The sequence below is a fragment of the Manis javanica genome, chromosome 4, assembly GCF_040802235.1.
Source record: "Manis javanica isolate MJ-LG chromosome 4, MJ_LKY, whole genome shotgun sequence".
Taxonomy (NCBI): Eukaryota; Metazoa; Chordata; class Mammalia; order Pholidota; family Manidae; genus Manis; species Manis javanica.
In genome coordinates this window covers 15,089,871-15,106,972 of record NC_133159.1, presented here as the reverse complement: position 1 = coordinate 15,106,972, position 17,102 = coordinate 15,089,871, and the positions used below count along the sequence as shown (strand labels likewise).

The window sequence follows — 17,102 nt, the reverse complement described above, 5'->3', positions numbered from 1 at the left end:
AGCTCCATGCACCCCCCGACCCCACGCTTCCTGTCAGCATTGCCCGCTCAGCCCAGGGTCTGCCACTGGTTGCTAGTGGGCACATTTCTCTCTCCTGCTTTTAGCAAAACTTGAAACACTTCTCTGTTGGCACTGGCCCCAGTCTCTCTCCCTCGGCTCTGTCTTGCCCCTTGTCCAGGCAGGCCCTGCGCCCCATCCTGCTGAGGCTGCCCCCGATCAGGGATGCCCCCCTATCATTCACCCAGCGACTGTTCCCCAGCAGGCCCCACCTGTCCTCTCAGCACCAGGTGACTCAGCTGACCTCCCCCTTCTCCTGGAACCTCACTTCCCGGACACCCTCTGTCCTGGTTCTCCCCCTGCCTCACTGGCTGCTCTTCTCAGCCCCCTTGCAAGAGGCCTCTCTGCCCCCCTACCCATCCCTGTGATGGGCTACCCGGGCTGGGTCCCCTATCTTCTCCCTACTCTCTCTGTGGAGGTAGCTCCATCTGGTTTGAGCACCATCTCTGTGTTCACGACTCCCATGTGGACCTCCAGCCTGGCCGTGTGTTCTGGGTCCTTCCCTGGCCCTGCCAGAACTCTCCACTGCCCAGTTTACCCGAGTCAAAGCTAAAGCCTTCAGCTCAGCCTCCAGGGTCCCTGCGATCTGTCTGTTGCCTCTCTGAACTCCTCTTTGCTCTTTCTCCCTCTTACTCATTCTGCTGCAGCCACATTGGCCTCCTTGCTGTTCCGGGAACAGTCCAGGCCCATGCCAGCCACAGGGCCTTTGAACCCACTGCTCCCTTCTGTCTGGAGAGCTCTTCCCCAGGGTCTCCACCCACCTCTTCCCCTCACTTCCATCCAATCACTGCTTTCATGTTACCTTGTGTGGAGGTGTTTCCTGAGCATACTAGTTAAATTGCAACCTTTCTCCTGTTCTTGCTTCTGAGCACCCTCCTGCTTTCTTTCTCTTAGTGTATCACCTTAGAACAAGTTACGCATTTTGCTTATTTGTTTTGTTTGCCTTTCTCCCCAATTGAAAACTCAATCTGGGTGGGGAGTTTTGTCTGTTTGGTTCCATGCAGCATCCCCAGTGCCTAGAGCATGTGGGTGTTCAAGGAATACTTGTTGAATGGCTGAGTAAATAAGCGCTTTGCATAGTGATGTTTGAAATAAATTCAATACTCCAAAGTCAGTTTTTGAATGAGTACATATGTGTTTTTTTTATGGATTTCTGTTTAGCTCCTGCAAACTGTGTGTGCCTTGGTCACAGCCTCTCCTTTTGGTTTTTCTCCCAGCCCTGCTATCCAGTCGGGATCCCCCAAGCCCTGCCCAGGTTGAGGAGAAGCTGCTGCCCCCACCTGTGATCCAGCATGACACAGAGGCTGAGAAGCAGCTGATCCGGGAGGTGAGGCTCCGAGCAGGTGGGAGAGAGGCCCCGGCAGAGGCATCATTTCTCCCCCCATCACTTTGGGGCTGGTCCTGGTACAGCCTTCCTGAGGATCTCAGAAAGCCAAAGCTCAGAGAGGCACCATGACTTGCCTGAGGCCACACAGCTAAGAGTCTGAGCTGGGATTTGCACTCGGCTTCCTGAGTCCAGAGAGCAGTCTGTCCCACATCAGTGCCTGCATGGGGAGAACTGAGGGGGGCTGTGGGGGCATCTGCAGGGGCGCCATCTCAGGACTGCAGGACGGGAGGCTGAGGGTTGGTGGAAGTAGAGACGGCATTCTTGGCAGTGGGCATGGCCTGTGCCCGGGCGAGGAGGTCTGAGTGGAAGGAGTCCCCTCAAGGTGCCACCAAACCAGGGGCTGAAAGCAGAGCAGCCTGGGCTGCAGTGGGGAGTCTCTAGGCAGCCTTTTGGCCAGTGGACCAGTGGGGTATTGGAAAGAAAAAAGATGTCACTGGGGGATACCTGGGTCTTCCTCCCATGTACATGCCTCCCAGCATCTCTGGGGACAAGCAGGACAGGTGACACCCTCACTTACTGATGCCGAGCTGATCCCCAGAGCAGGGCTTGCACAGTCAGACACAGCAGGGCCTCCTAATTCCTGGCTTAGGCTCTGTCCCCGACTCTGAGCTCTGTTGGTTTCTGGAGCTTCCTGACATTTGAAGGCCACGTTCTGAGACCTGAGCGTGCACAGGTGTGTGTGTGGTTTCGTTCAGTCCCTTTAGTTCATGGGCTCTTTCCCAGTGGAGAAGTACTGCTCCGCAGGGACTGAGGCCTGGACTTTTCTGCAGCTGGGCCTCGGCCACTCAACTATGACTCAGGTGGCATCAGCCCTGGGGGTTATAAGCAGGGCACCCCTGTCTCCTAGTGCATCAGGCTGGGAGGGCCTGCAGCCCAGCCTCTTGGGGGCAACCAGGAAAGGCCCGGTCTCAGTCCTGTGGACTGGTGGGCTTGGAGAGGTCAACCAACCAGTCTCCAAGGGCTTCCTGTGACAGGCAATAGCTTTTATTGTCTGGGAAGAGGCTCAGCTGGGGCCCAAGATGGACCCCTCCTGGCCCCAGGAAGGTTCTGGGAGCTCAGCTGCTCACTTCGCCTTTTCCCCTGCTGGTCTGGGAGCTCCTTGGCCAGGACTGGGCATCGGGTTCATCTCTGGAGCCCTGGGTCTGGCTCCTGGGGAGGTATTAGGAGGAGCAGCTTTTGGGATGGCTGAGCATAAGCTCACAGAATGAGAGAAGTCACGCTTTGGCAGCTCAGAGTGGGTTTTGGAATCACGTAGTGACAGGTGGATGTTTGTCACAAAACAACGGGTGGGGAGAGTTGGCTAGGGGCTGGCTGGGATGGGAGCTTTCTCCCTGGGGGGCCCAGTCGGGCGGGCGGGTGCCTGGCTGTCAGATAAGCAGAGTGCTGCCGCCCCCTAGTGGTCACCAGAGAGAAGAGCCCGTTCTGGGCTGGCTGCTCCTCATAGGTGGAGATGGAGGATCCTCCTGCTGGGTCGGGGGTCAGCCACCTCCTCCTCCTGGGGCAGCCTAGTGACACTACAGCAGAGCACTGCCACCTGAGGCTGCCACCAAGTGTGTTTTCTGGCCCTGGAGTTTCTTCTGTGAGCCACATGTGGAGGAAGAGTAGAGGGTGTCTCTGCCCTGCCTTCTTTTATTCCCTCCCCCCTTTCACTTATGACCTGTTTATTGAGCACTTGCTATGTAGGTGTGCTGCCCTTTCCACCCCAAAACCAGTCAGGATGCCAAGGGGGGTGGCCCCTGTGTGGCATGGTGAGGTCACCAGGCTAGGAATCAGCACGGCCCTGAGGTGGAGGTGTGACCCTTTGGTCTTCAGTCTATTAGCTGTACTGAAGGGATTTGGACTAGAAGATTCCTAGGGTTCTGAGTAAGTCTTGGAACCCCATGCAAGTGTTGCCCTGAGGCTTAAATGCATCTCAAATGTGCTGCAAAATGCACAGTTATGTTGAAGGACCTCTGTCCCCTTCTCTCCCTCCCCGAGAGTCCAGGGCTTGTTGTCTGTGCCAGCTCTGGACTCCCTGAAGGGACCCGGTGAGGGGGGGCATGGTAGGCCCTCCCACCACCTGTACCCTGGCCCACCTGCTGGCCCACCTGCTGGCCTACCACAGCTGCAGGCCCCTGTGGCAGGAGCCGCTTCAAAAAGCGGAAGGTCACAGACTATCAGCTCATAAACGGGGGATTCACCACAGGAGCCAGGGGAGGCTGCGCGACCCCGCAGCCTGGCTTTTCCGCCTCACCCAGTTGCTGGGTCAGGGGCTGTTCACCCAGCCCCTCCTCTGTGCTAGGCCCCGAGGCTGCGAGCTAGGCGGGCTTGCTCCCCGGCCAGAGCCAGAGGATAAGCCCACAGTCAGGTGAATGATTGGGGCTTATAATCTGTGTTGAAGAGAACTGGGCAAAGGGACAGAATGGTGGCAGGGGCCTTCCAAGAGCATGGTCCGGGAGGCCTTTTAGTGATGCAGCGGGTGTCACTATGCTGAGGCCTGAGGGGAAGGGCTTGCCAGGGAGCAGGGCCAAGGCCCTGGGGCAGGGTGGAATAGGAGGGTCTGGTAGTGGGAAGTGGCCCATGTGCCCAAACGTGGCAAAAATGAGGTCTGGCCAAGGGGTGGGCAGTCCAGACCACTGGGCCCTTGAGGCCACGTCGGGGAGCTTAGATTTTACCCTTGCACACGGGAAGCTGTTGCAACATAATCTAATGGCTGCACAGCTGCCGTGTGGAGAAGGGCTTGGAGTGGAAGCGGGAGTGGAGGCGCGAGGCCAGGTGGCCACTCTCCTGCCAAGAGCTGGCGGAGGTGGCGAAGGTGGAGAGGGCACAGATGAATGAAAATGTATTTTGTTGTTGATAAGTTGAGGATCGTGTAGTTAGAACAATTTGTTGATGTGCAAAGGTGTTCATGATATATGGGTTTGGGTAAAATATAGACTGCAAACAAATACATTTATTATTAGCCCATTAAAACACAGAGGAGAGTTCAGAAGGGTCTTCACCAGCCAGTATCCCAGTTAGTTTTATTCTTTTCTGGCTTATTTTCTTTTCTGTGATGCGGGACGCTGTGTTTGGCAGCGGAGATAAAACACTGCCCCTCTGTCCCCCGCACTCCCCGCCACCTCTCCCAGGAGTGCGAAGAGCGCCCGGCGCGGCTGAGGGCCGACTACGGGGCAGAGCAGGAGCCCAGGGCCCGGCTGGAGGAGGACGTCGCTGCCATGCGCAGCTCGCATGATGTGAAGCTGTCCACGCTGGAGGCGAACCTGTGCAAGGAGTCAGGTGAGCGCCCACCCTGGGCTGTCAGGAGGGAGGCCAGCCTGCTGTCCCTTCATTTGACAAATTGTCATTTACACCAGGCTCAGTTTTATTTACCTGTTACCAAAGCCCAGCAAAGTAGGAACCACAATTACACTAATTTTATAGATGAGGAAGCTGAGGCACAGAGCCAGTAACTTGCCTGCAGCCACAGAGCTGGTTAAGTGGAGGCTGGATTTGAACCCAGGGTCTGATCCCAGAGCCAGCGTTTTCACCCACAGCACTGCATTGCGGTGTCACGGCCACAGGCAGGGCACCAGCCCCGACTGACTTAGTGTTATAACACATCGCCCTTGTTTTCTGGGTTAGTCCCTTTCCTGAGTTTCTGCATTTTCTACAGTCTCCTCTCATTTTTGAGTACATCTGTTTTCTGTGGACTGGAGGATGAATTGAAAACAATTTTATCCCCAAATAAGCATTCAATCATTAGCAAGAACTTTTACCTTTCTGGAAATTTTTGTTTTCTTTTGGACATTCTAGAATGTTCCATTCCACCACTAGCATTCAAATACCCATACCGCCAGGCAGCTCACACTTCCTAGTACTCACCCAAATATTGTAAAGTCCATCTTGTAATGACAGCCATATGGGTCTCATCTTCAGAACCATTTATTGGGCATTGCTGTGCCAGGCACTGGGGAGGTGCTTCACCCGAACTCCCTCCGTGAGTTAGTACTCACTGAACCCTCACACTGCAAGTGTGCAAACTGGGTCTTGGAGAGTTTCAGGCCACCACCCCCAGGCAGGGGATGTCCTCTGTCAGCAAAAGGACATCAGGGCTCTTTTGGGGAGCTCAGGACACAAGTGACAAAGAAATGGGCGGGCTGTAAAGAGGGTGGTTTCATGCCGGTGAGCTGAGTGCTGAAGGAGGTCTATGTGATTGTAGTTCTGTCCGTGCCGGCAGGAGGGTGCTGCTCATGGTATAGGCCGAAGGAAAAGGGGAAGGGCAGGTTCTAGCATTTTCTGTCCTTAAGAGTGTTTCTTCAGTCCAATTTGAATATTAGGCCTCTGAGTGATTTTATTTGGTCTCTCTAACATTCATCCACAGCGTTCACTTAACTCCCATGGCTCTAACCCATCCTGTGAACAACAGCCCTGAGCTGGGCACCCCAGCAGGGGTCCCTTAGGGTCTCAGGTATAAAATCTGCTGATCTGGAGCTCTGAGCCTCAGAGGCGGTCAGACCCACAGGGCGGTCAGCTTATGTGTTAGGAGCAGTCCCTGGCAGGGTGGTAAGAGCCCAGCAGTAATGGCTTGGGAGGTCAGAGAATGGGAGATCATGGTGCTGGTCAGGGAAGACTTCCTGGAAGAGGTGGAAGGAGACAGGGTTTGCATTTTCATGGGGGAGAGGGCAATAGGGCAGAGAAGGGGAGCCACTGTTTGGGGACTGGGAGGCTTTGATTCTGAGGCTGGTCTTGTGGAGATGGTGGGCTTGGGGCCCACTTTCAGGGAAGGGTTCCTTACTCTCACCTGTAAAAAGCTAAAGAAAGGTCTCCATCTGCAGACGCTGTGCTGAAGGCAGAAGTTCTCTACAAGGCTGGAGTCCTGGCCAGGGCTGAGTCTGCCGACAGCTCTGAGTGCTCAAATACTTTGGCTGTGGAGCCCAAGATCTACTTCATGCCCGACACTCTGCCTGCCGAGGCTGTCTCCAGGACGGAGGTTTCCTCTGGGTTTGAGGACCTGCCCAACGCGGAGATCTGCAGGTCTGAGGCTTCTGACGCATCTTCTGCACCCAAAGAAGCCTTCATGCCTGAGTCATTCCCTGAGCCCGAGGAGCCCACCATCCTGGAGTTCTCCGTGCCCGCCGTGGAGGACACGAACAAACACTTCCTGAATAAGTGTCTCAGCCACGGGGGGGCAGAGCCGCTGCTGGATGGGGAGCCCTTCCTTCAGGAAGGGGAGCCACAGCTGATGCCCCTGGAGCTGCTACCAGGCCTGCATGACCCATTTCCCGAAGTGGAAGCCAGGCTGGCCAGACCTCCCTGCACTGTGGCTAGAGCAGCCGTGCCCTCGGAGGACATACCCCAGGTACCTGTGCAGGTAGCTGCTGTCAGGGAGGAGTTCAGCAGGCAGAGCTTGGCTGGGGTGCAGAGGTCACTGAGCTCACACAGACATCTGACCTCCGTCGCTCCGGCTCTGCCCCCACCATCTCTGGGGTGGCTCTGGCTTGGTGGCTGGCTCAGGGGCGCTAGTGTTTGGGGATCTGGGACGGAGGAGCTCTGTCTAACACTGTAAATCCATAGGCAAGTTGGGATTGACATATGAGCTCTGCCAGGTGGGCTGTGCCGCCTGTTCCGTCGACAGAGGGACACCTGTGTGGGCAGCTTGCTGGGATGCCGTGGTCACCCTGAGCTTCCAGCCCTGAAGGAGCCGGAGGAGGCCTTGGTCCGCCCTCACGCTCTTGCAGGCTCAGAGCAGCGAGCTGTGAAGGGCTTCTGCAGGAACCCGGCTACCTTCAAGGGGCCCCCTGGGGATCCTGCCCCTTTGCCCAGTGTCTTTTCCCTTTGCAACCCTCTTTTTTTATGTTTTAGAAGTTTTTTCCTCTATTCTCTCCTTTGTTTTTTTTCCTTTCCTTGTGTGTGTGTGTGTAAAGAGCACACCTTTGAATCAGACAGACCTGGGTTCAAATCCCAGCTCTACCACCCACTCTGTGTGAACTTGTGCAGGTCACACCTTTGTGGGCCTGTAAAATGAGTTTGCTGCTGTGCGCTTCACATGAGGTAACGCAGGTCCTCGAACTAGCAGGTGCTTGGAGAGTGCCCCTGTCCCCCACACCTGCTCTTCCCTGTTCTCTCTCCTGGGTCTTCAGCCCTCCTTCCCCCACCTCCTCTGGGGGTGGGGGGGGCAGCCCTAGGCAGACGGGCAGGAGGAGGGGTGGAGTTTGTGAGCTGGTGGGGAGCTGAAGGGGAGTCCCCGGGAGCAGACCTTCGGACCCACCCATCCCGCCTCTGCCCCCACCTCTCCTCCTTTAGCGCCCCTCCCTGACTGACGCACTTATGCCCAGTGCCCACAGGGGGGAGCTGAGGCAGCCTGCGACCTGCTGCCCAGGACTGAGAGTCCCTCCCTGGGCCAGGCCCTCTGTGCGGTGGGAGGAGCGCCCAGGGCTTGGTTCTTCCTGCGACTCTCTGGCTTGTCTCCTCGCTGCCTGGGCCTCAGTTTTCTCACCCGTGAAACAGGGACAACCCCAGCCCTCCCCCAGCTCTCAGGGACGGCCCGTCGTGAAGCAGTGTGCCAGTTGAGGACCTGTTAGACCTCTTATTATTGATGTTAATAGGAGGCCTATTGATGTTAATAGGCAGACCCTGAGGCATGGCAGGGCAGGAAGGAGCTATTCTAGCAGCAGCTGTCAAACTGCCCTCAGTTCGGAACCCTCGTCTAAAGCACAGAGGCCCAGTGTGCGCCGTGGGTGCGGGCTGCAGGGCAGGGGCTGGGGGCTCGGAGGCGCTGGCAGGGGACCCAGCCGGAGCCCATTCTGAGCACTGCTGCTCTCAGACCCCAGCCTTTTCTCTTCTTCTTAAGAAAGCCCAACAGGCTCCAGGGAATGAGAGGATAGCTTTCAATCTACGCGAATGTATGGAGAGAGATAACGACCTGCTCGCCTCCGGACTCGATCACTGGGTAGGAGCTGGTACACTGCGGGTTCTCACTAGATGGTAGATGGAGTGTCCAGGAGAGCCCTGGCTGTAAGATGACATTGAGAGGGGACGCAAGTAGGCAGAAAGGGCCAGGGCAGAGCACCAAGCAGGGGACAGCAAGTGCTAAAGCCCTGTGGCTAGGAAGACCTTGACTTTCTCAGCAACAGAAAATGGAGCAGCAAGGGGAATGGGACGGTGGAGGGGGCAGCAGGTGCAAGGGTGTGCAGGTCATGGAAAAAACTGATTTTACTGCAGTTGAGATGGGAATTCATGAAGGGTTCTAATCAGGAAAGGGCTATGATCAATTTATATTTTAAGAAAATTGCCCTGGGCATATGGAGCCTGGATTATGAAGGAGGAGTTACTGGGAGACCATCTGGGGGGTGTTGGTGGAAACAGTAGCAGCAAGAACTTGATTGGGTGCATTTTTGTATAACTGGGTGTCTCTGTCCCAGGCTATTAGGGGCCCAGACGCCCCATCTGGAATTGGAGCCACTGGGAGCGCACGTCCAGGGGCTGCCCTCCCTGCCTCCACCTTTTTGTTTCTCTTTGTGCTCAGGAGGCTGACCAGGGCCCAGAAGTGGCCAAGGAGGTGGAGTTGGCTGCAGAGCCTAGAGTGGGGGCCAAGGTTGCCGCCCAGGTGGCCTTGGGGGCTCAGCTTCAGCTGCCGCTGGCCACAAGCAGTGTGAGAAGGGCCAGTGTGGGCACGGAGACAGCATCTCTGACCAACCACCTGCTGCCTGCTGTGGACCAGCAGCAGGTGCTTGCGCGGTAAGTGCTGGAGCTTGGGGCTGCCAGGCGAGGGGTGCGGGTGCCCGTAGATTCCTCACAGAGCCCTCCCGGAGCCCTGGCTCCTGAGGGAGGCGGCTGAGCAGGCCTGACCCTCCAGGAGCAGCGGGGCGGGTGGGTGCTGGGGTGGGCCGACAGGCAAGCTCTGCCCTGGGAGCTGCGCAGATGCCATCAGCGTCCACCAGGCGCTGCTGGCGAGCAGCTGGGCTGGGAGAAGGTGCGGCAACTGTTGCATGCCTGGGTTTCCACGGGCCGGAGGAATACCAGGGAGGCCGACACAGGCTGTCTCAGCTCCAGGGTAGCCTGCCGTGCCCTCGCTGAGGTAAGACTTGCTCTCCCTAGGGACAGGCCCCCACTACACGCACCCTCTGGGGCCCCTCGGGAGCTGGGCTCTCCTTGCCTTGAGCAAGTCCCTTCACATTTCTGAGTGTTGGTTCCCTCTTCTGTGAATGAGAATAATGTCAGGCCCACCATGACGATGTCAGGCCTAAGGCCACAGGGCAACGTCAGGGCCACCGTCCACCAGTCAGACAGAAACTGAGCAGCTGCTGCGTGCCTGGCACAAGGATATAAGGGTGAATGAGATGCCACCTTGACCCTAGAAGTTCACGGTTCAGGGGGAGTTAGACACACAAGGCCCGGGGCAGGCCAGGTTCTGGAGCCATGAGTGGTGAGTGGGCTGTGCAGTGGCCGCCTGTGCTCCTGTCACCTCCACCACTACCCGGCTCGACAGCCTCCCTGCGCCTTACTTCTCAGCTGCTCAGTGCCAATCCTAAGAGCTGCACCTGAGAAGCTTGTGAGGGTCACATGAGACGGTGCCTGCGGGAGTGGCAGCCCAGCACCAGGCACAGGGAACACTCTCGGCACATGTGGCATTTTTCAGGATGTGGCCTGAAGTGTGGTCAGGGAAGGCTTCCCAGAAGATGGGAAACCTGTATAAGATCTGCATGACAGATGCCACAGGGGTGGCATTCGAGATTCAGGGCACAGCTAAGGTGGCACAGAAGCACAGAGTGGGGGACAGCCTGGGTGCTTGGAGGAGCATGAGCCGCAGGTTGAAGCTGGCGTGAGTGAGGGCTGGTGGGGTAAGAGGGAGATGAGGTGGAGGGGCCCTGCGTGCCCCTGGAGGCGTGGGCTCCATCCCGCGGGACCCTACAAGGGCTTGAAGCAGGGCAGTGACTTGGACATGGCCTCCCTCCACCCCGGCTGCTCCCCCACCCCTGCTGTCCCCCATTCATGCTGCCCCCTGCGCTGGCTGTCCCCCTCTGTCCCGGCTGTACACCTACCCTGGCTGCCCTCCTATCCTGCCTGCCCCCTACCTAAGCTTTCCCCCTGAGCTGTCCCCTCTCCCCAGCTCCCCCTGCCCCCCCATTCCCTATGTGTCCCCTGTCCCAGCTGCCATCAAGCTGAGCCTGAGGAGGCTGCTCGGTGTGCACTGACCTCCTTCCCCTGAGCATGATCTCTTGTTCGCTGTATGAACGAACCCTGTAAGGTCCCTGTAACCCCATTACATCCCTTTGAAAAAGGCAGAGGCTAAAACACCTTCGTGATGCTTTATCAGACAGTGAGGAGTTCCACATAAGCCTTTCTTTGTAGTTATTTAAAATGTGTGCCTTTAAAGGCCAAAACCCTAAACATTTTTGAGCATTTTAGAAATAAACAGTTAAAACTTTTTATAGTACACACCGCAGATTAAACACTGCACCCTAAAGGTGCTGAGCACTGCTCCAGGCAGGGCCCGTCTGAGCATGCGGTTGCCTGGGCGACCAGGAGCCCCGGGGGCTGGTTGAGTGGCTCTGGGTCCACCGGGAATACAATCTCGCCTTTCCTGCTGGGCGGTTGAGTGCCCGGCCTTGGAGTTAGGGAGATGGGCAGGAAACCGGGTTCTGACCCTGAGCCAGTGGCGTCGCCTCTCTGCGCCTCAGTTTAGGCCTCTGGGAAGTGGGGTGGTCGGAACCCCTCCACGAGCTCCACCGGGCAACAGGTGCTCCGGGGCGCGCGGGTGGTGCCATGTGTGCCTCCTCCCCCTCCTGGTAGTCTGCAGCTCTTGGAGCAGCAGGTGGTCGGCGGGGAGCAGGCCAAGAACAAGGACCTGAAGGAGAAGCGCAAGCGGAGGAAGCGGTTCGCGGACGAGCGCACGAAGCAGCTGGCTGCGGCCCTGCGAAGCGCGGACGAGGACGGCGGGGACTGGGTGCTGCTGCGCGTCTACGACTCCATCCAGGAGGAAGTGAGGGCCAAGGGCAGGCTGCTGGAGAAGGTGCAGAGGAAGGTGAGGCCCTCGCGGGCGCGCCGCCGCGCCCCTCCCGCGCCCAGGCGGCGCTGGCGGGCGGAACCCCCAGCAGGCGCTGGGCGGGCAGGTGTGCCTGCTGTCCTCCAGCCTGGGCTCCCGCGGGTCGTGTGCGTGAGAAACAGCACAGCGGAGGAATTAGCAAGAGAGCGCCCGGCAGTGATGGTGCCATGGAGACCAGACCCGGGCAGGGTGGCTTTACTTTTACTTTTGCATCCTTATTGAAGTAGAGATGCACAGATCACAAATGCACAGCTTAGTTCATTTCCACCAAGCGAACGCACGCATGAAACCGGCACCCCCATGAGGAACTAACTGAGCACTGACAGAACCCCAGCAGCCCCTGGGGCCACCTTTGTTGGGGGACAGGGAGGCGCTCATGCAGGCGGTGACTTTTTTCTGAAAGATAAGAAAGAGGGGAACGTGCGCTCAGCTGAACGAAGAGCGTGCCAGGCCAAGAGGGGCTGGCGCCCAAGGTGAGGCCTGTGGTTCCAGAAACGGGAGGGAGGCGCAGGTGCCCGCTGGGTGGGGGTGAGGGGGGCGGGGCAGGCGGGCGCCGAGGGCTCTGCTCCTCACCCGCAGGGTCCCGCTGCTCGCCCTCGCCCACCTCTGGCAGGCAAAGGATCTTCACAATGCAAAAGCCGACACTTTTTTTTTCCTCTTTAAATCTTTTTAGTTTTTAACTTCCTGGCTATTTTCATGCCTTGCCCTAATATCCCTTGTTACGTTTTCAGTCGAATTTGTGCTTCCTTGGATATGTTGTGATTTGGTCTAACCCATCAACGTATAAAAACACTTCTTTCCTGAGTTTGGTTCATGTACCATTTTAATTCTTCATTGTGGGCCATTCCCACCTTAAGGTTTTGGATGTCTGATTTGAAATTTCATACGTGGGACTGCTTGTTTAAGGAAAATTTATTCCCGGGCTGTTAGGTGACATCTTTCGTGTGGTTCTGCGGTCTTGCGCTTTGGCGGGTAGGGTTTTCTTCTGCTGAGGTGTTTTGATTTCCATCTTTTGTTTCTTACAAAAGCTTTGATTAGATACATCTGCTCTTTTCTGCTTATTTCACGGTGTCTTGTTTTTCTGCACCTTCATTTACAGTTGAGCATAGACTCCTAGGTGTCTTCAGTAATAGCACCTGTTTTAAACTTCAGCAGTGCAGTTTTAAAGAGAGCTCTTCATTAATCTCCTGTTGCTGTAACACACTGCCACATACGTAGTTACCTAAAATAACACCAACTTATTATCTCACAATCCTGTAGGTCAAAATATGGCTACAGTGGGGCTGGTTCCTCTGCTTAGGATTCCACAGGGCTAAAGCCAAGGTGTGGGCAGGTCTGCATTTCCTTCTGAAGGTTTTGGGGGAGAATCCATTTCCAGGCTCATGCGGGTTGTTGACAGCATTTAGTCCTATGTGGTTGTAGGACTAAAGTTGCCATTTCCTTGCTGGCAAGTGTGTGTGTGCGTGTGTGTGTGTGTGTGTGCGCGCGTGTGCGCGTGTGCGTGTATGTGCGCGTGTGTGTGTGTGCGTGTGCGCGTGTATGTGCGCGCGTGTGTGTGTGCGTGTGCTCGTGTGCGTGTGTGCGCGCGCGTGTGTGCGTGTGTGTGTGTGCATCCCCTTCCCTCTGCATACATATCCTCCCCCTCATCAGATAAAATAGCTACAAACACACTTTCCTCTACGTAGCTTTTTCACATAACAATTAATCTTGAGGGTCAGTATCTAGGAATATTCTTCATTCCTTTTTACTGTTATACGGTACTTACTCCATTGTGAGGTTGTATCATTGTTGTCAGTCCTCTCACGATGGCACATTTGGGTTTCCAATATTTTGCTACGCTGACTGCTATAGTGAATAATCTGTGCATACTACTTTTGAATTTTGAATAAGTTTCTTTGGAATCAGTTCCTCTAACTGGGACAGCTGGGACAAAGAGTAAATGCATCTCTGATTTCGCTACATATTGCCAGCTTCCCCTGCATGGGGGCTGTATTCTTTTGAATTTCCACTAGCACATATGTGTTTCTTCACAGCCTGACCAACAAGGTATAATGAAAAGAGTTTGAGTTTGTGCCATTCTGATCAATAAGTAGTACCTCAGTGCAGTTTTTTTTATTAAGGTATCATTGATATACACTCTTATGAAGGTTTCACAAGAAAAACAATGTGGTTATTACATTCACCCTTATTATTGAGTCCCCCTGCCATACCCCATTGCAGTCACTGTCCGTCAGTGTAGTAAGATGCACAGAGTCCCTATTTGTCTTCTCTGAGTTACACTGTCTTCTCTGTGACCCCCCACACACCATGTGGACCAATCATGATACCCCACAATCCCCTTCTCCCTCCCTCCGCACCCACCCTCTCCCACCCCTCCCCTTTGGTAACCACTAATCCCTTCTTGGAGTCTGTGAGTCTGCTACTATTTTGTTCCTTCAGTTTTGCTTCGTTATTCTCCACAAATGAGGGAAATCATTTGTTATTTGTCTTTCTCTGCCTGACTTATTTCACTGAGCATAATACCCTCCAGCTCCATCCATGTTGTTGCAAATGGTAGGATTTGTTTTTTCTTAAGCCTGAATAATATTGCATTGTGTATATGTACCACATCTTCTTTATCCATTCATCTACTGATGGACACGTAGGTTGCTTCTGTATCTTGGCTATTGTAAATAGTGCCGCAATAAACATAGGGGTGCATATGTCTTTTTGAATCCAGTATCTTCTTTTCTTTGGGTAAATTCCTAGGAGTATAATTCCTGGGTCAAATGGTATAATGGTATTTCTATTTTTAGTTTTTTGAGGAACCTCCATACTGCTTTCCACAATGGTTGAACTAGTTTACATTCCTGCCAGCAGTGTAGGAGGTTCCCCTTTCTCTGCATCCTCGCCAGCATTTGTTGTTCTTAGTCTTCTCGTTGCTGGCCATCCTAACTGGTGTGAGGTGATATTTCATTGTGGTCTTAATTTGAATTTTCCTGATAATTAGTGATGTGGAGCATCTTTTCATGTGCCTGTTGGCCATCTGAATTTCTTCTTTGGAGAAGTGTCTGTTCATATCCTCCGCCCATTTTTTAATAGGGTTATTTTCTTTTTGGGTGTTGAGGCATGTGAGTTCTTTATATATTTTGGATGTTAACACCTTGTCGGATATGTCATTTACAAATATATTCTCCCATACTGTAGGATGCCTTTTTGTTCTACTGATGGTGTCCTTTGCTGTACAGAAGCTTTTTAGCTTGATGTAGTTCCATTTGTTCATTTTTTATTTTGTTTCCCTTGCCCGAGGAGATGCATTCAAGAAAAAGTTGCTCATGTTTATCTTCAAGAGATTTTTGCCTAAGTTTTCTTCTAAGAGTTTTATGGTTTCATGACTTACATTCAGGTCTTTGATCCATTTTGAGTTTACTTTTGCGTGTGGGATTAGACAATAATCCAGTTTCATTCTCCTGCATGTAGCTGTCCAGTTTTGCCAACACCAGCTCAGTGCAGTTTTAATTAGCATTTTTTTCATATGTTTTAGGGACATTTGTAGTTTTTTTTTTCTTTGACATTTGTTCACATCTTTTGCCCACTTTTCTATTAGATGGTACTTCTTTTTCTTCTCTACTTCTGGAAGCTCTTTATATCAGTATTATAATTCACATTAGGAATACTAACTCTTGGCCTGTGATATATGTTGTAATATTTTTTCCCAGTTTCATTTATCTTTTTACTATGCTTTATGGTATTGTCGCCAGGCAAAAATAAATTTTTATTTTATTAAATTGATCAACACTATTATTACTGCAGATAGATTCTGAGCCACAGTTGGGAAAGTTCAGTTAGGTTTTCTTCTAGAATTTGTATGGTTTTTTTTTTAACATTTAAATCTTTGATCCACTTGGAATTTGTCCTTGTGCATGTGTGAGATGCTGATTGAATATTATCTGTTCTACATGCTCTCTCTGTTTCCCAGCACCAATTTTTTGAAAAATCTGTCCTACCGTAGTAGGTATACCAGTGAGGTCCTACCTTAGTTGCATGCCAGTTTTCTATAAGCATATAGATGTATTTCTAGATTTTCTATTCATTTCTCTTACTCTGCCTATTCACACACCAGTGCCAGGCACATATTTAAAATTCAGAGGCTTTATAACACATTCTGAAATATCATAGCGCTAACCCTCTCTCGGTGATTTTCTTTTTTGGTTATTCCTGGATGTTCCTTTTTTTCCCCCCCAAATGAACTTTGTAAGCAGTTGGTCTAGCTCAAAAGAAGAAAAAAAGAGAAGGAAAGAAAACATTGATGGAACTGTTTGGGGAGTCATGTTATATTTATAAATTAGCTCAGGAGTATTGATGCCTTTATGAGGTTGGATTATCCTGGCCAGGAACATGGTATATCTTCTATTAGTTCAAATCAATTTTTATGTCATTCAAGAGTGTCTTATAAATTTCCTTATGTAGATCTTGGACATATTTTGTTAATTTTACATCTAGGTATTTTATTTTATTTGCTTTCCTCTATGGGGTATTTTCTTCCATCATATCTTCTAATTGGATTTTATTTGTGAAATGAAGACTATTGGCTTAAAAGAGTATTTAAAAAATCACTGTGAAATAAAACACTTCTCAACTCAATTCTATGAGGCCAGTATCACTGAATCCCACAACCAAAGACAAAACAAGAAAACAGACTAATATTTCTTGTGAATATAGACATAAAATATTCCACAAAATACTAGCAGACCAAGTTCAATAACTTATAAAAAGGATTATACATCATGCTGAAGTAGGATTTATCCAGGAATGCAAGGTTGACTTAGCATCCAAAAATCAATGTAATACACCATATAAATATAATAAAGGGCAAAAACCACATGATCATCTTAACAGATGGAGAAAAAGAATTTGAAAAAATTCAGCACCTGTTATGATCAAAACATTCAACAACTCAGGACTAGAACTAGAACTTCCTCAATCTAAGATCAGAAACAAGACAAGCTTTCACCACTTCAATTCAACATTGGACTGGAGGTTCTAGCCAGGGCAGTTAGGCAAGAAAGTGAAATAAAAGGCATTGAGATTGGAAAGGAATTGGTAAAATTATCTCTATGTACAGATGACATGGTCTTATATGTAGAAAATCCCAAGGATGGAATCCACTAGAAAAACTACTATAATCAATGAATGAGTTCGGCAGGGTTATGGGATACATGATCAATAAGCAAAGAGCAATTGTATTTCTATATACTTGCAATAAACAGTTTGCAAATAAAAGCAAAAAAAAAATTCCATTTATAATACATCAGAAATAAATTTAACAAAAGAAATGCAAAACTTATATTCCAGGAACTATAAAACATTGTTGAAAGAAATTAAGAATACATAAATAAGTGGAAAGACATCCCAGGTTCATGGATTAGAAGACTTAATGGTAATACTGTACAAATTGATCTATACAGATCCAAGGCAATCACTATCCAATTCCCAGCCAGCTTCTTTGTGGAAATTGACAAGCTGATCCTAAAGTTCATATGGAAATTCAAGGGACTAAGAATAGACAAAACAAACTTGAAAAGAATGAAGTTGGAGGACTCACAATTTCTGATTTCAAAATTGACTACAAAATTAACAATAATTAAGATGGTGTGGTACTGGTATAAAGAC

At 51.8% G+C, this 17,102-nt stretch overlaps 1 protein-coding gene across 10 annotated transcripts in view; it reads left to right on the top strand.

Annotated features, from left to right (window-relative positions):
* KIF17 (kinesin family member 17) overlaps positions 1-17,102 on the top strand; it is a 40,381-nt gene that overhangs the window by 16,640 nt on the left and 6,639 nt on the right. For all 10 annotated transcript variants that reach the window (XR_012130041.1, XR_012130042.1, XM_036999551.2 and 7 more), the window contains 6 exons: positions 1,275-1,384; positions 4,555-4,702; positions 6,241-6,764; positions 8,256-8,354; positions 8,931-9,142; positions 11,198-11,429. Coding sequence is in view for 8 of the 10 variants with exons in the window: in XM_036999551.2 (XP_036855446.2) it covers positions 1,275-1,384; positions 4,555-4,702; positions 6,241-6,764; positions 8,256-8,354; positions 8,931-9,142; positions 11,198-11,429 (1,325 nt within the window). In the remaining 2 variants the exon portion in view is untranslated. The remainder of the gene's footprint in view (positions 1-1,274; positions 1,385-4,554; positions 4,703-6,240; positions 6,765-8,255; positions 8,355-8,930; positions 9,143-11,197; positions 11,430-17,102) is intronic.